This window comes from Phasianus colchicus, chromosome 37 (genome assembly GCF_987193195.1).
Source record: "Phasianus colchicus chromosome 37, bPhaCol1.hap1.1, whole genome shotgun sequence".
NCBI classification, from domain to species: domain Eukaryota; kingdom Metazoa; phylum Chordata; class Aves; order Galliformes; family Phasianidae; genus Phasianus; species Phasianus colchicus.
The window spans coordinates 1,010,436-1,035,410 of NC_143472.1; the positions used below are offsets into that span (position 1 = coordinate 1,010,436).

A 24,975-nucleotide genomic window follows, 5' to 3' on the forward strand; every position below is an offset into this window, starting at 1 on the left:
TATCACCCCACAGCACCCAATAGAGCACCCCATATCACCCCAAAGCACCCCAGAGCACCCCATATCACCCCATAGGGCACCCCATAGCACCCCACATCACCCCACAACACCCCACGGCACCTCATAGCACCCCATAGGGCACCCCATAGCACCCCATGGGGCACCCCATATCACCCCATAGCACCCCACAGCACCCCATAGGGCGCCCCATAGCACCCCATAGCACCCCATAGTGCACCCCACAGCTCCCCATAGGGCACCCCACAGCACCCCATAGGGCACCTGATATCACCCCATAGGGCAACCCATAGCACCCCACAGCTCCCCATAGGGCACCCCATAGCACCCCACAGCACCCCATAGGGCACCCCACAGCACCCCATATCACCCCATTTCACCCCACAGCACCCCATAGGGCACCCCATGTCACCCCATAGCACCCCACAGCACCCCATATCACCCCATAGGGCACCCCATAGCACCCCGTAGAGACCCCATAGGGCACCCCACAGCTCCCCATAGGGCACCCCATATCACCCCATAGCACCCCACAGCACCCCATAGAGACCCCACAGCACCCCATAGAGACCCCATAGGGCACCCCAGAGCACCCCACAGCACCCCATTTCACCCCACAGCACCCCATATCACCCCATAGGGCACCCCATAGCACCCCATAGAGACCCCATAGGGCACCCCACAGCTCCCCATAGGGCACCCCATGTCACCCCATAGCACCCCACAGCACCCCATATCACCCCATAGCACCCCACAGCACCCCATAGAGACCCCACAGCACCCCATAGAGACCCCATAGGGCACCCCAGAGCACCCCACAGCACCCCATTTCACCCCACAGCACCCCATATCACCCCATAGGGCACCCCATAGCACCCCATAGAGACCCCATAGAGACCCCATAGCACCCCACAGCACCCACACCCCCCCGTGCCCCCCCCGTCCCCCACCTCCTCCGACACTTTGAACCTCTTCAGCAACGCCACGAACTTCTGCTTGATGTTGGGCTGCTGTGGGGGGGGACAGGGGGGTCAGGGGGGGGGACAAGGGGGGGTCGGGGGGGGACATGGGGGGGGCAGGGAGTGGCATAAGGGGGACATGGGGGGGGTGGGGGGGACAGGGGGGGGTTGTGGGGGGAGGAAATGGGGAGAGGGGTAGGAAATGGGGGGGTCATGAAGTGCCATAAGGGGGGCATGGGGGGGTCGAGGGGGGGGGAAATGGGGGGGGTCAGGAAGTGGCATAAGGGGGGCATGGGGGGGGCGGGGGGGGGACATGGGGGGGGCAGGAAGTGGCATAAGGGGGGCATGGGGGGGTCAGGAGGAAATGGGGGGGGGGGGTCAGGAAGTCCCATAAGGGGGGTATGGGGGGGGCGGGGGGGGAAATGGGGGGGTCAGGAGGAAATGAGGGGGGGTTAGGAAGTCCCATAAGGGGGATATGGGGGGGGACAGGGGGGGGTTGCGAGGGGGGGGAAATGGGGGGGGTCAGGAAGTGGCATAAGGGGGGCATGGGGGGGGCGGGGGGGGGACATGGGGGGGGCAGGAAGTGGCATAAGGGGGACATGGGGGGGTCAGGAGGAAATGGGGGGGGGGTCAGGAAGTGGGATAAGGGGGGTATGGGGGGGTCAGGGGGGGGACAGGGGGGGTTGTGGAGGGGGGAATGGGGAGGGGGGGGTGAAATGGGGGGGTCATGAAGTGCCATAAGGGGGGCATGGGGGGGGCGGGGGGGGAGGAAATGGGAGGGTTGTGGGGGGGGAAATGGGGGGGGGACATGGGGGGGTTGGGGGGGGGGAAATGGGGGGGTCAGGAAGTGGCATAAGGGGGGCATGGGGGGGTCAGGAGGAAATGGGGGGGGGGTCAGGAAGTCCCATAAGGGGGATATGGGGGGGGCGGGGGGGGGAGGAAATGGGGGGGTCGGGGGGGAGAAATGGGGGGGGGGTCAGGAAGTGGCATAAGGGGGACATGGGGGGCAAGGGGGGGGTCAAGGGGTCCCATAGGTGGGTGGGAGGGGGGTGCGGGGGGGGGCAGGGGTCCCATGGAGGGGGGGGGGCACGTGGGGACATTAAGGGGTCCCTTGGGTGGGGGGGGGTCAGGGGGTCCCATGGGAGGGGGGGGGAATTAAGGGGTCCCCTAGATGGGGGGGGGTCACCTGGGGGGGCGTCATGGGGACATGAGGGGGTCCTTTGGGTTGGGGGGGGCACAGGGGGGGGGTCAGGGGACCCCATAGGTGGGGGGGGGACACATGGGGGGGTCAGGGGGTCCCCTGGGTGGGGGGTGGTGGACATGGGGGGGTCAGTGGTCCCATGGGGGGGGGTGGGGACATGGGGGGGTCAAGGGGTCCCGTTGGGTGGGGGGGGACACATGGGGGGGTCAGGGGGTCTCTTGGGTTGGGGGGGGGGCATTAAAGGGTCACCTGAGGGGGTGTGGGGGGGGCAGGGGGGTCCCTTGGGTGGGGTGGGGGGGGGGGTCGCAGGGTTCTCCTGGGGGGGGTCACACATGGGGACATTAAAGGGTCGCCCAGGGGGGCATGGGGGGGGTCGGGGGGTCCCTTGGGTGGGGTGGGGGGGGGTTGACGGGCTCAGCAGGGGGTCCCCAGGGTTGGGGGGAGGGGGGTGGCATATTTTGAGGAGGGGGGGGGACAAATAAGGAGCCCCCCCCCCAGCACAGCCCTCACCCTCCCCGCCGCCGCCAGCAGCTTGCGCTGCGCCTTCTTCCTCTTGGGCAGCTCCTCCTCTTCATCAAACAGATCCTAATTTTTATTTTTTTTTTGGGGGGGGGCGTTATTTGGGGGTCCCGATGTAATTGGGGGGGGGGTCTCTGGGTGGGGGGGGGTCCCGACCTGTCCCTGTATGGCGTCGTCGCTGCCTTCCTGCTCCGAGGAGAAGCTCTCCTCCTCTTCCTCGGAGAAGTTGTCCATGTCTGGGGAGCGGTCTGACGGGGGGGGGGCTCCCAGTTCAACCCCAGTTGCTCCCAGTTCAACCCCAGTTGCTCCCAGTTCAATCCCAGTTGCCCCCCAGCTGCCCCCCAGTTCCTCCCAGTTGCCTCCGCTTCCCTCCCTGTGCCCCCCAGTTGCCCTTTAGTTCCTCCCAGTTGCCCCCAGTCCCTCCCAGTTGCTCCTTAGTTCCTCCCAGTTGCCCCCAGTCCCTCCCAGTTGCCCCCCAAGTTTCCTCCATTTCCCTCCCAGTTGCCCCCAGTCTCCCCCAGTCCCTCCCAGTTGCCCCTACTTCCCTCCCAGTTGCTCCTTAGTTCCTCCCAGTTGCCCCCAGTCCTTCCCAGATGCCTCTGCTTCCCTCCCAGTTGCCCCAGTCCCTCCCAGTTGCCCCCCAAGTTGCCCCCCAGTCCTTCCCAGTTGCCCCAGTCCCTCCCAGTTGCTCCTTAGTTCCTCCCAATGCTCCCCAGTTGCCCCCCAAGTTTCCTCCATTTCCCTCCCAGTTGCCCCCCAAGTTGCTCCCCAGTCCCTCCCAGTTGCCCCCAGTCTCCCCCAGTCCCTCCCAGTTGCCCCTACTTCCCTCCCAGTTACCCCCAGTCCCTCCCAGTGGCCCCCAGTCCTTCCCAGATGCCTCCGCTTCCCTCCCAGTTGCCCCAGTCCCTCCCAGTTGCCCCCCAAGTTTCCTCCATTTCCTTCCCAGTTGCCCCCAGTCCCTCCCAGTTGCCTCCACTTCCCTCCCAGTTGCCCCCAGTCCCTCCCAGTTGCCCCCAGTCCTTCCCAGTTGCCTCTGCTTCCCTCCCAGTTGCCCCCATTCCCTCCCAGTTGCCTCCGCTTCCCTCCCAGTTACCTCCATTTCCCTCCCAGTTGCCCCCCAAGTTGCTCCCCAGTCCCTCCCAGTTGCCCCCAGTCTCCCCCAGTCCCTCCCAGTTGCCCCTACTTCCCTCCCAGTTGCTCCCAGTTCAATCCCAGTTGCTCCCCATTTCCTTCCCAGCTGCCCCCCAGTTCCTCCCAGTTGCCTCCGCTTCCCTCCCTGTGCCCCCCAGTTGCCCTTTAGTTTCTCCCAGTTGCCCCCAGTCCCTCCCAGTTGCCTCTACTTCCCTCTCAGTTACCCCTTAGTTCCTCCCAGTTGCCCCCAGTCCCTCCCAGTTGCCCCCCAAGTTTCCTCCATTTCCCTCCCAGTTGCCCCCCAGTCCCTCCCAGTTGCCTCCATTTCCCTCCCAGTTGCCCCAGTCCCTCCCAGTTGTCCCCCAAGTTTCCTCCATTTCCCTCCCAGTTGCCCCCAGTCCTTCCCAGTTGCTCCTTAGTTCCTCCCAGTGCCCCCCAGTTCCTCCCAGTTACCCCCACTTTCCTCCCAGTGTCCCCCAGTTGTCCCCAGTCCTTCCCACTTGCCCCCAATGCCCCCCAGTCTCCCCCAGTCCCTCCCAGTGCCCCCCAGTGCCCTCCCAGTGTCCCCAATTACTTCCAGTCCCTCCCAATGCTCCCCAGTTCTCTCCCAGCACATCCCAGTCCCCTCAGCTCCCTCCCAGTCCCCCCCATTCCCTCCCAGTGCCCCCAGTTCCCTCCCAATCCCTTCCCAGTCCATCCAATTCCGTCCCAGTGCCCCCAATTCCCTCCCAGTGCCCCCAGCACCTCCCAGTTCCCTCCCAGTTCCCCCCAGTTCCTTCCCGGTCCTCCCAATTCCCTCCCAATCCCCTCCATCCCCTCCCAGTGCCCCCCACTCCCCTTCCAGCACCTCCCAGTTCCCTCCCAGTGCCCCCAATTCCCTCCCATTCCCTTCCCAGTCCCCCCAGTTCCCTCCCAGTGCCCCCCACTCCCCTTCCAGCACCTCCCAGTTCCCTCCCAGTGCCCCCAATTCCCTCCCATTCCCTTCCCAGTCCCCCCCAGTTCCCTCCCAGTCCCTTCTCAGTGCCCCCAATTCCTTCCCAGTCCCCCCAATTCCCTCCCAGTGCCCCCAGTTCCCTCCCAGTTCCCTCCCAGTCCCCCCAGTTCCCTCCCAGTGCCCCCCACTCCCCTTCCAGCACCTCCCAGTTCCCTCCCAGTGCCCCCAATTCCCTCCCATTCCCTTCCCAGTCCCCCCCAGTTCCCTCCCAGTCCCTTCTCAGTGCCCCCAATTCCTTCCCAGTCCCCCCAATTCCCTCCCAGTGCCCCCAGTTCCCTCCCAGTTCCCTCCCAGTCCCCCCAGTTCCCTCCCAGTGCCCCCCACTCCCCTTCCAGCACCTCCCAGTTCCCTCCCAGTGCCCCCAATTCCCTCCCATTCCCTTCCCAGTCCCCCCCAGTTCCCTCCCAGTCCCTTCTCAGTGCCCCCAATTCCTTCCCAGTCCCCCCAATTCCCTCCCAGTGCCCCCAGTTCCCTCCCAGTTCCCTCCCAGTCCCCCCAGTTCCCTCCCAGTGCCCCCCACTCCCCTTCCAGCACCTCCCAGTTCCCTCCCAGTGCCCCCAATTCCCTCCCATTCCCTTCCCAGTCCCCCCCAGTTCCCTCCCAGTCCCTTCTCAGTGCCCCCAATTCCTTCCCAGTCCCCCCAATTCCCTCCCAGTGCCCCCAGTTCCCTCCCAGTTCCCTCCCAGTCCCCCCAGTTCCCTCCCAGTGCCCCCCACTCCCCTTCCAGCACCTCCCAGTTCCCTCCCAGTGCCCCCAATTCCCTCCCAATCCCTTCCCAGTCCCCCCATTCCCCTCCCAGTGCCCCACATTCCCCTCCCAGTCCCCCCATTCCCCTCCCAGCACCTCCCAGTTCCCTCCCAGTCCCCCCAATTCCCTTCCAGTCCCTCCCAGTCCCCCCATTCCGCTCCCAGCCCCTCCCAGTCCCCTCCCAGTGCTCCCAATTCCCTCCCAGTCCCTTCCCAGTCCCCCAGTCCCCTCCCAGTGCCCCCAATTTTCTCCCAGTGCCCCCCATTCCCCCAGTCTCCTCCCAGTGCCCCCAATTCCCCTCCCAGCATCTCCCAGTTCCCTCCCACTGCCCCCTATTCCCTCCCAGTGCCCCCAAATCCCTCCCAGTCCCCCCAGCTCCCTCCCAGTCCCCACCCAGTCCCTCCCATTCTCTCCCAGTGCCCCCCACTCCCCTCCCAGCACCTCCCAGTTCCCTCCCACTGCCCCCAATTTCCACCCAGTCCCTTCCCAGTCCCCCCAACTCCCTCCCAGCCCCCCAATTCCCTCCCAGTCCCTTCCCAGTCCCCCCCAGTGCCCCTAGCTCCTTCCCAGTCCCTTCCCAGTGCCCCCAATTCCCTCCCAGTCCCTTCCCAGTCCCCCCCAGTCCCCTCCCATTGCCCGCAATTCCCTCCCAGTCCCCCCATTCCCCTCCCAGCACCTCCCAGTCCCCTCCCAGTCCCCCCAGTTCCCTCCCAGTCCCCCCAATTCCCTCCTAGTACCTCCCATTCCCTCCCAGTCCCCCCATTCCACTCCCAGCCCCTCCCAGTCCCCTCCCAGTGCCCCCAATTCCCTCCCAGTCCCCCCAGCTCCCTCCCAGTCCCTTCCCAGTCGCCCCCATTCCCTCCCAGTCCCCCCAGTTCCCTCCCTGTCCCCTCCCAGTCCCCCCAGTTCCCTCCCAGTGCCTCCAGCTCCCTCCCAGTCCCTTCCCAGTGCCCCCAATTCCCTCCCAGTCCCTTCCCAGTCCCCCCCCATTGCCCCCAATTCCCTCCCAGTCCCCTCCATTCCCTCCCAGTCCCCCCATTCCCCTCCCAGCACCTCCCAGTCCCCTCCCAGTCCCCCCAGTTCCCTCCCAGTACCTCCCATTCCCCCTATTCCACTCCCAGCCCCTCCCAGTCCCCCCAGTTTCCTCCCAGTCCCTTCCCAGTCCCCCCCATTCCCTCCCAATCCCCCCAATTCCCTCCCAGTCCCCCCCCATTCCCTCCCACTGCCCCCCACTCCCCTCCCAGTCCCCCCCATTCCCTCCCAGTCCCTTCCCAGTCCCCCCAGTTCCCTCCCAGTCCTTTCCCAGTCCCCCCCATTCCCTCCCAGTCCCCCCAATTCCCTCCCACTCCCCTCCCAGCCCCCCCCTTTCCCTCCCAGTGCCCCCAATTCCCTCCCAGTCCCTTCTCAGTCCCCCCCAGTTCCCTCCGTCCCCCCAGTTCCCTCCCAGTGCCCCCAGCACCTCCCAGTTCCCTTCCCAGTGCCCCTTATTCCCTCCCAGTGCCCCCCAGTCTCTTCCCAGTCCCCCCAAATCCCTCCCAGTACCCCCAGCTCCCTCCCAATTCCCTCCCAGTCCCTTCCCAGTCCCCCCCATTCCCTCCCAGTCCCTTCCCAGTTCCCCCACTTCTCTCCCAGTGCCCCCTACTCCCCTCCCAGTCCCCCCCATTCCTTCCCAGTGCCCCGAATTCCCTCCCACTCCCCTCCCAGTCCCCCCAATTCCCTCCCAGTCCCTTCCCAGTCCCCCCCATTCCCTCCCAATCCCAATTCCCTCCCAGTGCCCCCCACTCCCCTCCCAGTCCCCCCCATTCCCTTCCCAGTCCCCCCCATTCCCTCCCACTGCCCCCCACTCCCCTCCCAGCACCTCCCAATGCCCCCCCCCCAATTCCACGACCCCCCCCCCCTCGTTGCCCACCGGCCAGTTTCCCCTTGGCCTCGGGGTGGATGGGCTGACTGGACAAGGAACGAACTCGGATCTCCGCCACCGGCACGGCAGCGTCCTTCAGCGCCCGGTGCAGCACCAGAGCCCGGCCCTCCTCACTGGGCTGCTGCAGCACCTATGGGTGGGGGGCGGTAAATTGGGGGGGGGTCCCAAGTGAGGTCCTGACCCCCCCCAAACCGTAACCCAGATCCCAAGTTGGTGGGGAGGATGAAGGATGAGGGGAGGGGGGATGAAGGATAAGGGGGAGGGATGGGAGGGAGGGCACCCTTCTCACTGGGCTGCTGCAGCACCTATGGGTGGGGGGGGGCAAAACTGGGGGGGGGGTCCCAAGTGAGGTCCTGACCCCCCCCAACCCATAACCCAGATCCCAAGTTGGTGGGGAGGATGAAGGATGAGGGGAGGGGGGATGAAGGATAAGGGGGAGGGATGGGAGGGAGGGCACCCTTCTCATTGGGCTGCTGCAGCACCTAAGGGTGGGGGGGGGGAATTGGGGGGGGGGGCCCAAGTGAGGTCCTGACCCCCCCCAAACCCATAACCCAGATCCCAAGTTGGTGGGGAGGATGAAGGATGAGGAGAGGGGGGATGAAGGATAAGGGGGAGGGATGGCGGGTGCCCTCCTTACTGGGTGCTGCAGCACCTATGGGTGGGGGGGGGGGGGAATTGGAGGGGGGGTGGAATTGTGGGGGGGTCCCAAGTGAGGTCCTGACCCCACCCAACCTGTAACACAGATCCCAAGTTGGGGGGGAGGATGAAGGATGAGGGGAGGGGGGATGAAGGATAAGGGGGAGGGCACCCTTCTCACTGGGCTCCTGCAGCACCCGTGGGTGGGGGGGGAAGATTGAGGGGGAGGGGAAATTGGGGGGGGGTCCCAAGTGAGGTCCTGACCCCCCCCAACCCATAACCCAGATCCCAAGTTGGGGAGGAGGATGAAGGATGAGGGAAGGGGGATGAAGGATAAGGAGGAAGGCACCCTTCTCACTGGGCTGCTGCAGCACCCATGGGTGGGGGGGGGAAATTGGGGGGGGGGTCTGCGAGACGAGGGGATCTTTTAGGCTGCATGAAATCTGGGTGGGGGGGGGCGGGGGGGTCTGAGGGACCCTTTTTGGGGGGAGGGCATGGGGTGGGGGTGGTCATAAATTGGGATGGGGGGGTCCTATATGAGGATGGGGGGCTTCTATATGGGGTGGATACTGGATGGAGAAGGGTTGGGGGGGGGGAATTTTGGGGGGGGGTCTGCAGGGTGGGGGGTCCTTTAGGGTGTGGGAAATGCGGTGGGGGGGGGCAGAGGGGTCTGGGGTTCCATTCTGGGGGGGGACATGGGGTGGGGGGGTTACTCAGGGGGTGGGGGGGGTCCTATATGGGGATGGGGGCTTTCTATATGGGGTGGGATATGGGATGGAGAATTGGGGCGGGGTCTGTGGAGGGGGGGGGGTCTTTAGGGTGTGGGAAATGGGGTGGGGGGGGCAGAGGGGTCTGGGGTTCCATTCTGGGGGGGGGGCCATGGGGTGGGGGTGGTCATAAATTGGGATGGGGGGGGTCCTATATGGGAATGGGGGGCTTCTATATGGGGTGGGATATGGGATGGAGAAGGACTGGGGAGGGGGGGGCGGCATTTGAGGGGGGGTCTGCGAGACGAGGGGATCTTTTAGACCGCATGAAATCTGGGTGGGGGGGGCGGGGGGGTCTGAGGGACCTTTTTTTGGGCGGGGGCATGGGGTGGGGGGGCTCTCAGAGTGCGTGGGGGGGCCCTATATGGGAATGGGGGCTTTCTATATGGGGTGGGATATGGGATGGAGAAGGACAGGGTGTGGGGGGGTCTGCAGGGTGGGGGGCTCCTTTAGGGAATGGGAAAAGAGGTGGGAGGGGGCAGAGGGGTCTGGGGTTCCATTCTGGGGGGGGGCATGGGGTGGGGGTGGTCATAAATTGGGATGGGGGGGTCCTGTATGGGGATGGGGGGCTTCTATATGGGATGGGATACTGGATGGAGAAGGGCGGGGGGGGGGGCGGCATTTCAGGGGGGGGTCTGTGGGGTGGGGGGTCCTTTAGGGTGTGGGAAATATGGTGTGGGGGGGCAGAGGGATCTGGGGCTCCATTCTGGGGGGGGGACATGGGATGGGGGGGGGTCCTACATGGGGTGGGATATGGGATGGAGAAGGACTGGGGAGGGGGGGGGGGGGGGGCGGCATTTGAGGGGGGGTCTGCGAGACGAGGGGATCTTTTAGGCCGCATGAAATCTGGGTGGGGGGGGGCGAGGGGGTCTGAGGGACCTTTTTCTGGGGGGGGGGGTGTGATTGAATAGCGCCCCCCCCCCCAAACCTCAGCCATGTCGATGAGGCCGACGGCCAGCGTCTTGTAGCCCAGGAAGGCTCGCTGCTTGTATCGCTTGCGGCGCTGCAGCAGCACCTGCAGGCGGTTGGCGCCACGCTTCAGGAAGTGCGGGTACTGCGGGGGGGGGAAAGGGTTAGACGGGGGGGGGCACGGGGAAATTGGGGGGGGGGGCGCTCGGGGAAATGGGGGGGGCACGGGGCAGTGGGGGGGCACGGCGCTGTGGGGGGGCACGGGGAAATTGGGGGGAGGGGGCTCGGGGAAATGGGGGGGCACTGATCGATGGGGGGGGCATGGCTCAATGGGGGGGCATGGGGCAATGGGGGGCGCACGGCTCAGTGGGGGGGGCACGGCGCTGTGGGGGGGCACTGGGCAATGGGGGGGGCATGGGTCAGTGGGGGGGGCACGGGGCAGTGGGGGGGGCATGGGTCAGTGGGGGGGGCACGGGTAAATTGGGGGGGGGGGCACCAGTCAGTGGGGGGGGCACGGCGCTGTGGGGGGGGCACGGGGCAGTGGGGGGGGGCACGGGGCAATGGGGGGGGCACAGCTTAGTGGGGGGGGCACGGGTTAATTTGGGGGGGGGGCACGGCTCAGTGGGGGGGGCACAGGGCAATGGGGGGGCATGGCTCAGTGGGGGGGCACGGGTAAATTGGGGGTCACGGGGCAATGGGGGGGGCACAGCTCAGAGGGGGGGCACGGGTAAATTGGGGGGGGCACGGGGCAGTGGGGGGGGCACGGCGCTGTGGGGGGGCACGGGTAAATTGGGGGGAGGGGGCTCGGGGAAATGGGGGGGCACGGGTCAGCGGGGGGGGAACGGGGCAATGGGGGGGGCACGGGTAAATTGGGGGGGTGGCATGAGTCAGTGGGGGGGCAATGGGGGGGGCACGGGTCACTGGGGGGGGGCACGGGTAAATTGGGGGGGGGCCCTGTGTCAGTGGGGGGGCAATGGGGGGGGCATGGCTCAGTGGGGGGGGGCACGGGGCAGTGGGGGGGGGGGCATGGGTCAGTGGGGGGGGCATGGCTCAGTGGGGGGGGCACGGGACAATGGGGGGGTCTCAGGGAAATGGGGGCACGGGTCAGTGGGGGGGGGCACAGCGCTGTGGGGGGGGAACGGGGCAATGGGGGGGCACTGCTCAGTGGGGGGGTACGGGTAAATTGGGGGGGGCATGGCTCAGTGGGGGGGGCACAGCTCAGTGGGGGGGGGCAAGGGGCAATGGGGGGGGCATGGGTCAGTGGGGGGGGAACGGGGCAATGGGGGGGGGCACGGGTAAATTGGGGGGGGGGCATGGGTCAGTGGGGGGGCAATGGGGGGGGCACGGGTCAGTGGGGGGGGCAATGGGGGGGGCACGGGTCACTGGGGGGGGGCACGGGTAAATTGGGGGGGGGCATGGGTCAGTGGGGGGGGCAATGGGGGGGGCACGGGTCACTGGGGGGGGGCACGGGTAAATTGGGGGGGGGCACGGGTCAGTGTGGGGGGGGCTCGGGGCAATGGGGGGGACACGGCGCTGTGGGGGGGGAACAGGGCAATGGGGGGGGCACGGGTAAATTGGGGGGGGGCCATGGGTCAGTGGGGGGGCAATGGGGGGGGCATGGCTCAGTGGGGGGGGGCACGGGGCAGTGGGGGGGGGGCATGGGTCAGTGGGGGGGGGCAAGGGGCAATGGGGGGGGCACGGGTCAGTGGGGGGGGCACTGCTCGATGGGGCGACACGGGGCAGTGGGGGGGGGCACGGGTAAATTGGGGGGGGCATGGCTCAGTGGGGGGGGGCACAGGGCAGTGGGGGGGGCACTGCTCGATGGGGGGCACAGCTCAGTGGGGGGGGGGCACAAGGCAATGGGGCGGCACGGCTTAGTGGGGGGGGCACAGGAAAAGTGGGGGGGGCACTGTTCAGTGGGGGGGGCCACAGGGCAATGGGGGGCGGCACAGGTCAGTGGGGGGCACGGGTAAATTTGGGGGGGGGGAGCACGGCTCAGTGGGGGGGCACAGGGCAATGGGGGGGGCATGGCTCAGTGGGGGGGCACGGGTAAATTGGGGGTCACGGGGCAATGGGGGGGGCACAGCTCAGAGGGGGGGCACGGGTAAATTTGGGGGGGGGCACGGGGCAATGGGGGGGCACGGGTCAGTGGGGGGGCACGGGGCAGTGCGGGGCCATGGCTCAGTGGGGGGGGCACGGGTAAATTGGGGGGGGGCATGAGTCAGTGGGGGGGGCAAGGGGCAATTGGGGGGCAATGAGGGGGGCACGGGTCACTGGGGGGGGGGCACTGCTCAGTGTGGGGGGGTACGGAGCAATGGGGGGGGCACGGCGCTGTGGGGGGGGCACTGGGCAATGGGGGGGGCACCAGTCAGTGGGGGGGCATGGGTCAGTGGGGGGGGCACGGGGAAATGGGGGGAGCACTGCTCGATGGGGGGGCATGGGGCAATGCGGGGGGCATGGCTCAGTGGGGGGGCACTTGTAAATTTGGGGGGGGGGCACGGGGCAATGGGGGGGCACGGGTAAATTGGGGGGGGGGCATGGGTCAGTGGGAGGGGCACTGGGCAATGGGGGGGGCACAGCTCAGTGGGGGGGGGCACGGGGCAGTGGGGGGGGCATGGCTCAGTGGGGGGGGCATGGGACAATGGGGGGGGGCTCAGGGAAATGGGGGGGGCACGGGTCAGTGGGGGGGGCACAGCGCTGTGGGGGGGGAACGGGGCAATGGGGGGGGCATGGCTCAGTGGGGGGGGCACGGGTAAATTGGGGGCATGGGTCAGTGGGGGGGGGCACAGGGCAGTGGGGGGGGCACGGGTAAATTTGGGGGGGGGGCACGGCTCAGCGGGGGGGGCATGGGGCAATGGGGGGGGCACGGCTCAGTGGGGGGGGGCACGGGGCAGTGGGGGGGGGTAAGGGGCAATGGGGGGGCATGGGTCAGTGGGGGGGGGCACGGGTCAAATTGGGGGGCACAGGTCAGTGGGGGGGCACGGGGTAATGGGGGGGGCACAGCTCAGTGGGGGGGGCACGGGTAAATTGGGGGGGGGCACAGTTCAGTGGGGGGGGCACGGGGCAATGGGGGGGCATGGGTAAATTGGGGGGGGCACAGCGCTGTGGGGGGGGAACAGGGCAATGGGGGGGGCATGGCTCAGTGGGGGGGGCACGGGTAAATTTGGGGGGGGGCACGGGGCAAATTGGGGGGGGGCACAGGGCAATGGGGGGGCACGGGTAAATCGGGGGGGGCACGGCTTAGTTGGGGGGGGGGGACACGGGGCAATGGGGGGGGCACTACTCGATGGGGGGGCGCACGGGTCAAATTGGGGGGGGCGGGGGGGCACAAAGGAAAGCGGACATCCCTCCCCCCCCCCCCCCCATACACCTGTGTGCCCCCCCCATCCTTCTGTCTGCCCCCCCCCCCACATCCGTCCCAGTGCCCTCCCCCCCAAAAAAAATTCCTGTGTGCCCCCCCCAATTCTCCTATATGCCTCCCCCCCAAAACCCTGTGTGCCCCCCCCCCCCCAAAATCCCTGTCTGCCCCCCCATCCGTCCCGGTGTGCCCCCCCCAAAAATCCGTGTGCCCCCCCCATTTTCTGCCCCCCCACCTCAAAACCCCCCATTCTGCACCCCCACCCCCATCTGCCCCCATTTTGTGCCCCCCCACCCCCATCTGCCCCCCCCATTTTGCGCCCCCCCACCCCCATCTGCTCCCCCCTTTTTGTGCCCCCCCATCTGCCCCCCCCAATTTGTGCCCCCCCCATCTGCCCCCCCATTTTGTGCCCCCCCCCATCTGCCCCGATTTTGTACCCCCCCCAACCCCCCCCCCGTTTTGTGCTTCCCCCCTCATTTTCTGCCCCGCCCCCCCCCTCCATTTTGCTCCCCATCCCCATTTGCCCCCCCCCCACTTTTTTGTGCCCCCCCCCCAAACCCCCCCCCCCCCCCCCACCTGCAGAGAGAAGGTGAGCTGCAGCTCCGCCTCGGCCGCCCCCCCCCCCGCCATCGGGATTTCATTGGAGCGCAGGATCCGCTTGGAGCCCTGTTTACAACGGGGGGGGGGGCGCAATAAATGACCCCCCCCCAACCCCCACTCAAAACCCACCCCTCCCCCCCCAAAGTGTTTCCCAGTTTCCTGCCCCCACCCCCGAATATTTCACCCCCTTACAGCCCCCCCCCCCCACAACCCAGCAGCCCCCCCCCCCAAAAAATCCCAGTTCCCTGCCCCCCCCCCAAACATTTCACCCCCTTACGGCCCCCCCCCCAACCCAGCAGCCCCCCCCCCCCAAAAAAAAAGCCTCAGAGCACTGCCCCCCCATATAACCCCCCCCCCAAAGTGTTTCCCAGTTCCCTGCCCCCCCCCCAAACATTTTACCCCCCCTTGGGACCCCCCCCAAATCCCTCCCCCCAAATCCCCCCCCCCAAATCCCCCCCCCCTCAACTCAGCAGCCCCCCCCCAAGACCCCCCCCCACTCCCCTAAAAGCTTTCCCAGTTTCCTGCCCCCCCCCAAATATTTCACCCCCTTACAGCCCCCCCCCCCAGAGTCGCCCCCCCACAACCCAGCAGCCCCCCCCCCAAAAAAACCCCCAGAGCACTGCCCCCCCCCATATAACCCCCCCCCCATATAAGCCCCCCCCAAAGCGTTTCCCAGTTCCCTGCCCCCCCCCCCCAAACATTTTACCCCCCCTTGGGACCCCCCCCAAATCCCCCCCCCCCCAAATCCCCCCCCCTCAACCCAGCAGCCCCCCCCAAGACCCCCCCCCACTCCCCTAAAAGCTTTCCCAGTTTCCTGCCCCCCCCCAAATATTTCACCCCCTTACAGCCCCCCCCCAGAGTCGCCCCCCCACAACCCAGCAGCCCCCCCCCCAAAAAAAAACCCCCAGAGCACTGCCCCCCCCATATAACCCCCCCCCTCATATAAGCCCCCCCCAAAGTGTTTCCCAGTTCCCTGCTGCCCCCCCCCCAAATATTTTACCCCTCTTGGGACCCCCCCCAAAATCCCCCCCCAAAATCCCCCCCCTCAACCCAACAGCCCCCCCCCACACCCAAATATTTTACCCCCCCAAATATTTTTATGCCCCCCCAGACCCCCTCCCACCCCTCATCCCCGCCGGAAGTGCCCCCTCCCACCCCTCATCCCTGCCGGAAGTGCCCCCTCCCACCCCTCATCCCCGCCGGAAGTGCTTCCCCCAAGACCCCTCATCCCCACCGGAAGTGCCCCCCTCAAGACCCCCTCATCCCCACCGGAAGTCCCGCCATCCCAACCCTCATCCCTACCGGAAGTCCCTCCCCCAAGACCCCTCATCCCCACCGGAAGTGGCCCCCCAAGACCCCTCATCCCTACCGGAAGTGCCTCCCCCCAGACCTCTCATCCCGCCGGAAGTGCCCCCCTCATCCCCCCGGAAATGCCCCCAACAGACTCCTCATCCCCCCGGAAGTGCCTCCATTGGCCTCCTCTCCTCCCCCCCCTCCACTCTCCCCCCTCCGCCCCCCCCCCCACCTGCAATTTAACGGCAATGACGACGTTCCCCGGTTCCTTGGCGGCGTCCCGGAGCAGCACCAGCCGCTGCAGCGTCAGACTGAACAGCCTGAGGGATTTGGGGGGGGGGGGGCAACGGCTTCAGCGTGGGGGCCTGGGGGGGGGAGGTGCTGGGGTGGACGGGGAGGGGGGGGGGGGTTTGGGGTAGGGGGGGTTGGGAATGGGTTTGGGTACAGGGGGGGGTTTTAGGGGAGGGGGGGAGCAGGGGTGGGAGGTTGTTGGGGGGGGGGAAGGGGTGGTTTTGGGGTGGGGGGGTGCTGGCATAGAGGGGGTGGGGGGGGTTGGAGGGTTCGAGGTAGGGGGGTTTGGGGTGGGGGGTATTGGGAGGGGGGGTATTGGGGTGGGGGGGTGGGATGTGTGGGGTGGGGGGGTTTGGGGTGGTTGGAGGTAGGGGGGTTTGGGGTGGGGGCTGTTGGGGTGGGGGGCTTGGGAATGGGTGTGGGGTATGGGGGGGTTGGGGGGGACAGGGAGAGGGGTGGGGTGGTGGGAGGTTTTTTGGGAGGGGGGAGCAGGGGTGGGAGGTGTGGGGGAAAGGGGTTTTTGGGGGGGGGGTTTTGGGATGGGGGGGTGTTGGGGTAGGGGGTGGGTTTGGGAATGGGTTTGGGTACGGGGGGGTGGGGGGACTGTTGGGGGGGGTGGGGTGGTGGGAGGTTTTTTGGGTGGGGGGGGAGCAGGGGTGGGAGGTGTGGGGTATGGGGGTTGTTGGGGGGGTGGGGGGTGGTTTTGGGGTGGGGGGCTTGGGGAGGGGGGGTGGGGTATGGGGGAGTAGGGGGACTGTTGGGGGGGTGGGAGGTTTTTGGGGAGGGGGGAGCAGGGGTGGGAGGTGTGGGGTTTGGTGGTTGTTGGGGTGGTGGGGGGTGGTTTTGGGCTGGGGGGTGGGGTGGGGGGTTTGGGAATGGGTGTGGGGTATGGGGGGGTGGGGGGACTGTTAGGGAGGGGGGGGCAGTTGGAGGTTTTTGGGGAGGGGGGGAGCAGGGGTGGGAGGTGTTGGGTTTGGTAGTTGTTGGGGTGGTGGGGGGTGGTTTTGGGCTGGGGGGTGGGGTGGGGGGCTTTGGGAATGGGTGTGGGGTATGTGGGGGGTGGGGGGACAGGGAGAGGAGTGGGGTGGTGGGAGGTTTTAAGGGGGGGGGGGAGCAGAGTGGGAGGTGTGGGGTCTGGGGGTTGTCGTGGGGGGTGGTTTTGGGGTACAGGATGGGTTTGGGGTGGGGGGGGTTTGGGGTGGGGGCTTGGGAATGGGTGTGGGGGGGACTGTTGGTGTGGGTGGGGGGGTGGGAAGTTTTTGGGGGTTATGGGGGTGGAAGGTGCGGAATATGGGGGTGGGTGGGGGGGGTAGGGGGTGGTTTTGGGGTGGGGGGCTTGGGGAGGGGGGGTGGGGGGACAGTTGGGAAGGGTGGGAGGTTTTAAGGGAGGGAGAGCAGGGGTGGGAGGTGTGGGGTATGGGGGTTGTTGGGGGGGGGTAGGGGTGTTTTTGGGGTAGAGGATGTGAGGGGGGTTGGGTAGGGGGGATTTGGGGTGGGGGGGTTGGAGTATTGGGGGTTTTGAGGTGAGGGGGGGTTGGGAGGGGGATGTGGGGGGAGTCGATGGGGTGGGTGGGCTTGGGGGGGATTTGGGGTTGTTGGGGTAGAGGGGATGTGGGGTGGGGGGGGTTGGCATATCGGGGGTTTTGAGGTGGGGTGGGATGGGGGGGTATTGGGGTGGGGGGGGTCTTTGGGGAGGGTGGGCTTGGGGGGATTTGGGGTGGGGGGGTTGGAGTATTGGGGGTTTTGAGGTGGGGGGGGTGGGATGGGGGGAGTATTGGGGGGGTGGGGGTTGGGAGGGGGATATGGGGTAGAGGCGGGTTTGAGGTGGGGTGGGTGGTCGGGGGGATTTGGGGTGGGGGGGGGTTTGGCATATTGGGGGTTTTGAGGTGGGGGGGTGGGATGGGGGGTAGTGGGGTGGGGGAGGTCTTTGGGGAGGGTGGGCTGGGGGGGGATTTTGGGTGGGGGGGTTTTGGGGTAGAGGATGTGGGGGGGGTTGGAGGTAGGGGGGTTTGGGGTGGGGGGTGTTGGGGTAGGGGGTGCGAGTATGGGTATTGGGGTGGGTGGGGGTTGGGAGGGGGACGTGGGGGGGTCTTTGGGGAGGGGGGCTGGGGGGGGATTTAGGGTGGGGGGGGTTGGCATATTGGGGGTTTTCTGGTAGGGGGGACGGGATGGGGGGATATGGGGGGGTCGTTGGGTTGGGGGGGTCGGGGGGGATGTGGGGTGGGGGGTGGGAGGGGGATGTGTGTGGGGGGGGGTCGTTGGGGTGCGTGGGCTCGGGGGGGATTTGGGGTGGGGGGGTTTTGGGGTAGAGGGGATGGGGGGAGTTGGGTAGGGGGGATTTGGGGTGTGGGTGGGGGGGGTTGGAATATTGGGGGTTTTGAGGTGGGGGGGTGGGATGGGGAGGGGGGGTCGTCAGTGTGGGGGGTTTGGGGTGTGGGGGGGGGGGGGTAGAGGAGGATGGTGGGACACACGGACCCACGGACAAACGGACAGACGGCCAGAACGCACCGCGGCACGCAGGACGGAGAGCTGCGATCCACCTCCCACGTGGCGAAAAGGTTCATCTGCACCGGGCGGGGGGCGGCGGCGGCGGCGGGACCGGGGGGGGCGGGACCGGGCGGGGTTTGTCCGGCGGCCGGGGGCGGTGGGACCGGGCCTGGGCCTCCCGTCCGCTCCGCTGACGCCGCCATTGCCGCCGCTGCCGCCGCCGCCGCCGCGCACCCGGTCCCGCCCCTTAGCCTCGCTGATTGGCTGGCCCGACCGGATGTTTGGGACACGGCCTCTCTTTTTTCTACGCCGTTCATTGGTTGTACCGACTGAGCCCCGCCCACCGCGCCGCTCATTGGCTAGCCCTGACCGGAAGCCCGGATGTTTGGAGCCCGGCCCTTCTCTCTCTCTCTCTCTCTCTCTCTCTCTCTCTCTCTCTCTCTCTCTCTCTCTTCTACGCCGTTCATTGGTTGTCTCCACCGAGCCCCGCCCACCGCGCCGCTCATTGGCTAGCCCTGACCGGAAGACGGGAGCCCGGCCCCTCTTTTTTTGCGCCGCTCATTGGCTGGACCACTGTAGCCCCGCCCTCCGCGTCATTCATTGGCTGTTTTCACTCCCCCGCGCCGCTGATTGGCATGCCCCGCCAGAAAGCCCCTCCCACCTGTGCCGCTCATTGGCTGTCCCCGCCCATCCCCCTCGCTGCTCATTGGCTGATTCACACCCGCCCCCGCCCCCCCTCCGGTGCCGTTAATTTCCTGGCCCCGCCCAGAAGCCGAACTTTTGACCCTGCCGCCATCGCAGCTGATTGGCTGGTTCTGCCCGGAAGTCGCGAGCCCGGTCCCTCTCTTCTGCGCCGCTCATTGGCTCTCCCCGTCCAGCCCCGCCCCCTCACGATACTCATTGGTTGATTCCACACGCCGCTCAATGTCCGGCCCCGCCTGGATACCGCGCTCTTAACCCCGCCCCCTTTCGCAGCTGATTGGCTATTCCGCACCGCCGCCCACGCTCCCATTGGCTATTCCACGCACTGCACCGCCTCCTGACCGCTCACTTCCGCTTCCGGCCACGCCCCCCCAGCGCACCGTTCTCGGCGCTCATTGGCTCGTTGGAAGCCACGCCCCCCCGCCTCCTGGAACACGTGCTTTTATTTATAAAAGAAAATGGGGGCGGAGTGGGGGGGGGGGGGGGGAGGAAACGGGGGGGGCTCTCGGTTGGGGGGGGGGCCAGGAGGTGGGGGGGGGGGGGGGATGGGTTTATGGGGGGGGGTCCGCGGGTTGGAAGCGCCATCAGAATTTGAACTCCTTGTATTTTTTGCCCCCCCCGCGGGCGTCCTGCGGCTGAGCCTTCCGCTTCTTCTGCTGCGGGGGGGGGGGGGAGAAAATTAAATGGGGGGGGGGGGTTGGGGGTGGGGGGGCTGGGGGTGACGGGGGGGGGGTTGGGGAAAAGAAATGAGGTGGGGGGGCATGGGGGGGAGAGGGGGGTGGGGGGGGTTGTTTTGGGGTGGGGGGGTTTGGGGAAAGGGGATGGGGGGGGGCTGGGCGGGTTGTTGGGGAAAAGAAATGAAGTGGGGGGGGGCGTGGGGGTGGAGTTGTTGGGGGGGGTTGGGGAAGGGGGGGCTGGGGGTGGGGGGGGTTGTGGGGGAAAAGCAATGAGGTGGGGGGGTGGGAGGTGGGGGGAATTGGGGGGGGGAGTTGTTGGGGGGGTTTGGGAAAAGGGGGGGCTGGGGGTGGGGGGGGTCGTTGGGGAAAATGAGGTGGGGGGAGGATGGGGGGTGAGTTGTTGTGGGGGGGTTGGGGTAGGGGGTTGTTTTTTGGGGGGGGTTGGGGTGAGGGGGGGCTGGGGGGGCTGTTGGGGAAAAGCAATGAGGTGGGGGGGTGAGGGGGGTGGGGGAATTGGGGGGGGGTTGGGGAAGGGGGTTGTTTTGGGGTGGGGGGGTTGTTGGGGAAAAGCAATGAGGTGGGGGGGGGAATTGGGGGGGGGAGTTGTTGGGGGGGTTTGGGAAAAGGGGGGGCTGGGGGTGGGAGGGGGTGTTGGGGAAAATGAGGTGGGGGTCGTGGGTGAGGGGGGCTGAGGGGGGGGTTGTTTTGGGGGGGGTTTGGGGTAAGGGTGGGCTGGGGGTGGGGGGGGTAAAAGCAAATGGGGGTGGGGGGGGTGGAGGGGTTGTGGGGGGGGTTGGGGTAGGGGGTTGTTTTGGGGTGGGGGGGTTGGGGTAAGGGGGGTGTGGGGGGGGCGGGGGGGCGGGGGGTTGTTGGGGAAAAGCAATGAGGTGGGGGGGTGAGGGGGGGTTGTTGGGGGGGGTTGGGGTATGGGGTTATTTTGGGGTGGGGGGGTTGGGGAAATAGGAAGTGGGGGGGGCAGGGGGTGAGGGGGGGGTTTGGGGAAAAGGAATGGGGGGGGGCGTGGGGGTGGGGGGCCTCGGGGGGGGGAGTTGTTGGGGGGGGTTGGGGTAGGGGGTTGTTTTGGGGGGGGGGGGGTTGGGGTAAGGGGGGGTGTGGGGGGGGCTGGGGGTGTGGGGGGGGTGGGGGGGTTGGGGTAGGGGGTTGTTTTGGGGGGGGGTTTGGGGAAAGGGGGTGTGGGGGAGTTGTTGGGGGGGGCTGGGGGGTTTTGGGGTGGGTTTGGGGTGGGGGGGTTTGGGTTTAGGGGGGCTGTGGGGTGTGGGGCAGAGCTATGGGATAGCTATAGGGCAGAGTTATAGGGCAGCGCTATGGGGCAGCGCTATGGGGCATCTATGGGGCAGCGCTATGGGGTATTTATGGGAGACTTATAGGGCAGAGCTATGGGGTACCTATGGGGTACTTATGGGGCAGCATTATGGGACATCTATGGGGCAGATCTATGGGGTAGCTATGGGGCAGCACTATGGGATGCCTATGGGGTACCTATGGGGTACCTACAGGGCAGACCTATGGGGTATCTATGGGGCAGCATTATGGGATACCTATGGGAGACTTATAGGGCAAATCTATGGGGTACCTATGGGGCAGCACTATGGGGTATCTATGGGGCAGCATTATGGGATACCTATGGGATACCTATAGGGCAGATCTATGGGATATCTATGGAGTACCTATGGGGCAGCATTATGGGATACCCATAGGGCAGACCTATGGGGTATCTTTGGGGCGTCTATGGGGCAGCATTATGGGATAGCTATGGGAGACTTATAGGGCAAATCTATGGGATACCTATAGGGCAGACCTATGGGGTATCTATGGGATGCCTATGGGGTATCTATGGGGCAGCACTGTGGGGTACCTATGGGGTACCTATGGGGCTGACCTATGGGGCAGCATTATGGGATAGCTATGGGATATCTATGGGACATCTATGGGGCTGTGCAATGAGATACTATGGGGTATCTATGGGGCAGCATTATGGGATGCCTATGGGGTATCTATGGGGCATCTATGGGGCAGCATTATGGGATACCTATAGGGCAGATCTATGGGGTATCTTTGGGATGCCTATGGGATGCCTATGGGGCAGCATTATGGGATGCCTATGGGAAACTTATAGGGCAGCATTATGGGATACCTATGGGGCAGATCTACGGGGTACCTATGGGGTATCTATGGGGAAGCATTATGGGATACCTATGGGAAACTTATAGGGCAAATCTATGGGATACCTATGGGGCAGCATTATGGGATACCTATGGGAGACTTACAGGGCAGCATTATGGGATACCTATGGGGCAGACCTATGGGGTATCTTTGGGATGCCTATGGGATGCCTATAGGGCAGCATTATGGGATATCTATGGGAGACCTATAGGGCAGATCTATGGGGTATCTTTGGGATGCCTATGGGGTAGCTATGGGGCAGCACTATGGGATACCTATGGGGCAGACCTATGGGGTACCTATGGGGTATCTATGGGGCAGCACTATGGGATATCTATGGGAAACTTATAGGGCCAATCTATGGGATACCTATGGGGCAGCACTATGGGGCTGACCTCTGGGGCAGCATTATGGGATGCCTATGGGAAAGTTATAGGGCAAATCTATGGGATACCTATGGGGCAGCATTATGGGGCAGACCTCTGGGGCAGCAGGGGTAATCTATGGGGCAGACCTTCTGCTTGGCGGCGTGCTCGGCCACCATGTCGCTGAAGTCCTCCTTCTCCACCTGCGCCTGCTGCTCCCTCACGCGCTCCTCGTACTTCTGCGTCATGGCGCTGGGGTCCAGCTCCAGCTCCTCCGGCGCCAGCGCCACCTCCACGCCCTGCGCCTCCGCCGCGCCGCCGCCCTTCCGCCCCATCACCTGCAGGGGGCGCTGCTGCCATGGCGCTGCATCCCATAATCACCCCAGAACGACCCCAGAACGACCCCATAAGGACCCCATAAGGACCCCATAACCTCCACGCCCTGCGCCTCCACTGCACTTCCACCCCATCACCTGCAGGGGGCGCTGCTGCCATGGCGCTGCATCCATAATGACCCCATGCATCGCCCCAGAATGACCCCATAAGGACCCCATAACGACTCCCAACATCGCCCCATAATGACCCCATATATCGCCCCATAACTGCCCCATAATGACCCCATACCTGGCCCCATAGCGACCCCATGCATCGCCCCAGAACGACCCCATAAGGACCCCATAACCTCCACGCCCTGCGCCTCCGCCGCGCCGCCGCCCTTCCGCCCCATCACCTGCAGGGGGCGCTGCTGCCATGGCGCTGCATCCCATAATGACCCCATGCATCGCCCCATAAGGACCCCATAAGGACCCCATAAGGACCCCATATATCGCTCCATAATGACCCCAGAACGACCCATAATGACCCCATACATTGCCCTAGAACGACCCTATAAGGACCCATAAGGACCCCATAACCTCCACGCCTTGCGCCTCCGCTGCACTTCCGCCCCATCACCTGCAGGGGGCGCTGCTGCCATGGCTGTGCATCCATAATGACCCCATGCATCGCCCCAGAATGACCCCATAATGACCCCATATATCACCCCATAATGACCCCATATATCACCCCATAACTGCCCCATAATGACCCCATACATGGCCCCATAACGACCCCATGCATCACCCCAGAACGACCCCATAAGGACCCCATAACCTCCACGCCCTGCGCCTCCGCCGCGCCGCCGCCCTTCCGCCCCATCACCTGCAGGGGGCGCTGCTGCTATGGCGCTGCATCCCATAATCACCCCAGAACGACCCCATAAGGACCCCATAAGGACCCCATCACCTCCACGCCCTGCGCCTCCGCTGCACTTCCGCCCCATCACCTGCAGGGGGCGCTGCGCTACTGCGGCTGTGCATCCATAATGACCCCATGCATCGCCCCAGAATGACCCCATGCATCGCCCCATAACTGCCCCATAATGACCCCATACCTGGCCCCATAACGACCCCATGCATCGCCCCAGAACGACCCCATAAGGACCCCATAAGGACCCCATCACCTCCACGCCCTGCGCCTCCGCTGCACTTCCGCCCCATCACCTGCAGGGGGCGCTGCGCTCCTGCGGCTGTGCGCCCAATGATGACCCCATGCATCGCCCCAGAACTGTCCCATAACGACCCCATCATGACCCCACGTATCACCCCAGAACTGCCCCATAAGGACCCCATAAGGACCCCATAAGGACCCCATAAGGACCCCAGAACCTCCGCGCCCTGCGCCTCCGCCGCCCCGCCGCCCTTCCGCCCCATCACCTGCAGGGGGCGCTGCTGCTATGGCGCTGCATCCCATAATCACCCCAGAACGACCCCAGAACGACCCCATAACGACCCCATAAGGACCCCATGACCTCCGCGCCCTGCGCCTCCGCTGCACTACCGCCCCATCACCTGCAGGGGGCGCTGCTGCTATGGCGCTGCATCCATAATGACCCCATGCATCGCCCCAGAATGACCCCATAAGGACCCCATAAGGACCCCATAAGGACCCAGCACCTCCGCCGCCCTTCCGCCCCATCACCTGCAGGGGGCGCTGCTGCTATGGCGCTGCATCCCATAATCACCCCATAAGGACCCCATAACCTCCACGCCCTGCGCCTCCGCTGCACTTCCGCCCCATCACCTGCAGGGGGCGCTGCTGCTATGGCGCTGCATCCCATAATCGCCCCATAACGACCCCATAAGGACGCCATAAGGACCCCATAACCTCCGCGCCCTGCGCCTCCACTGCACTTCCGCCCCATCACCTGCAGGGGGCGCTGCGCTACTGCGGCTGTGCGCCCAATAATGACCCCATGCATCGCCCCAGAATGACCCCATGCATCGCCCCATAACTGCCCCATAATGACCCCATACCTGGCCCCATAACGACCCCATGCATCGCCCCAGAACGACCCCATAAGGACCCCATAACCTCCGCGCCCTGCACGTCTGCTGCACTTCCACCCCATCACCTGCAGGGGGCGCTGCGCTACTGCGGCTGTGCGCCCAATAATCACCCCATGCATCGCCCCAGAATGACCCCATAAGGACCCCATAACGACTCCCTACATCGCCCCATAATCACCCCATATATCACCCCATAACGACCCCATCATGACCCCATGTATCACCCCAGAACTGCCCCATAACGACCCCATAACGACCCCATAAGGACCCCATAACCTCCACGCCCTGCGCCTCCGCCGCGCCGCCGCCCTTCCGCCCCATCACCTGCAGGGGGCGCTGCTGCCATGGCGCTGCATCCCATAATCACCCCAGAACGACCCCAGAACGACCCCAGAACGACCCCATGACCTCCACGCCCTGCGCCTCCGCTGCACTTCCGCCCCATCACCTGCAGGGGGCGCTGCTGCTATGGCGCTGCATCCCATAATCGCCCCATAACGACCCCATAAGGACCCCATAAGGACCCCATAACCTCCGCGCCCTGCACGTCTGCTGCACTTCCACCCCATCACCTGCAGGGGGCGCTGCGCTACTGCGGCTGTGCGCCCAATAATCACCCCATGCATCGCCCCAGAATGACCCCATGCATCGCCCCATAACTGCCCCATAATGACCCCATACCTGGCCCCATAACGACCCCATGCATCGCCCCAGAACGACCCCATAAGGACCCCATAACCTCCGCGCCCTGCACGTCTGCTGCACTTCCACCCCATCACCTGCAGGGGGCGCTGCGCTACTGCGGCTGTGCGCCCAATAATCACCCCAT

General features: G+C 66.1%; 2 protein-coding genes across 21 annotated transcripts in view; both read right to left on the reverse strand.

The window, feature by feature from the left end:
- LOC149913450 (phosphofurin acidic cluster sorting protein 1-like) overlaps window positions 1–18,072 on the reverse strand; it is a 54,795-nt gene extending 36,723 nt beyond the window's left edge. Inside the window, exons 1-8 of the mRNA XM_090129582.1 lie at window positions 17,853–18,072; window positions 15,286–15,373; window positions 13,737–13,826; window positions 9,822–9,947; window positions 7,479–7,620; window positions 2,854–2,945; window positions 2,689–2,763; window positions 969–1,028 (exon numbers count right to left, since the gene is read on the reverse strand). Of these exons, the coding sequence (XP_089985708.1) occupies window positions 969–1,028; window positions 2,689–2,763; window positions 2,854–2,945; window positions 7,479–7,620; window positions 9,822–9,947; window positions 13,737–13,826; window positions 15,286–15,373; window positions 17,853–18,034 (855 nt within the window). The 5' untranslated portion in view covers window positions 18,035–18,072. The remainder of the gene's footprint in view (window positions 1–968; window positions 1,029–2,688; window positions 2,764–2,853; window positions 2,946–7,478; window positions 7,621–9,821; window positions 9,948–13,736; window positions 13,827–15,285; window positions 15,374–17,852) is intronic.
- Window positions 18,073–19,073: 1,001 nt separating this feature from the next.
- The window catches only part of SF3B2 (splicing factor 3b subunit 2), an 81,115-nt gene continuing 75,213 nt past the window's right edge, over window positions 19,074–24,975 (reverse strand). For 3 of the 20 annotated variants that reach the window (XM_090129775.1, XM_090129776.1, XM_090129773.1), the window contains exons 18-19: window positions 24,555–24,594; window positions 21,910–24,171 (exon numbers count right to left, since the gene is read on the reverse strand). In XM_090129775.1, coding sequence (XP_089985901.1) covers window positions 23,645–24,171; window positions 24,555–24,594 — 567 coding nt within the window. In that variant the 3' untranslated portion in view covers window positions 21,910–23,644. Of the gene's footprint in view, window positions 19,190–21,763; window positions 21,790–21,874; window positions 24,595–24,975 lie in introns of those variants that run through there. The other 17 variants (XM_090129788.1, XM_090129780.1, XR_016461259.1 and 14 more) reach the window with 16 other exon arrangements.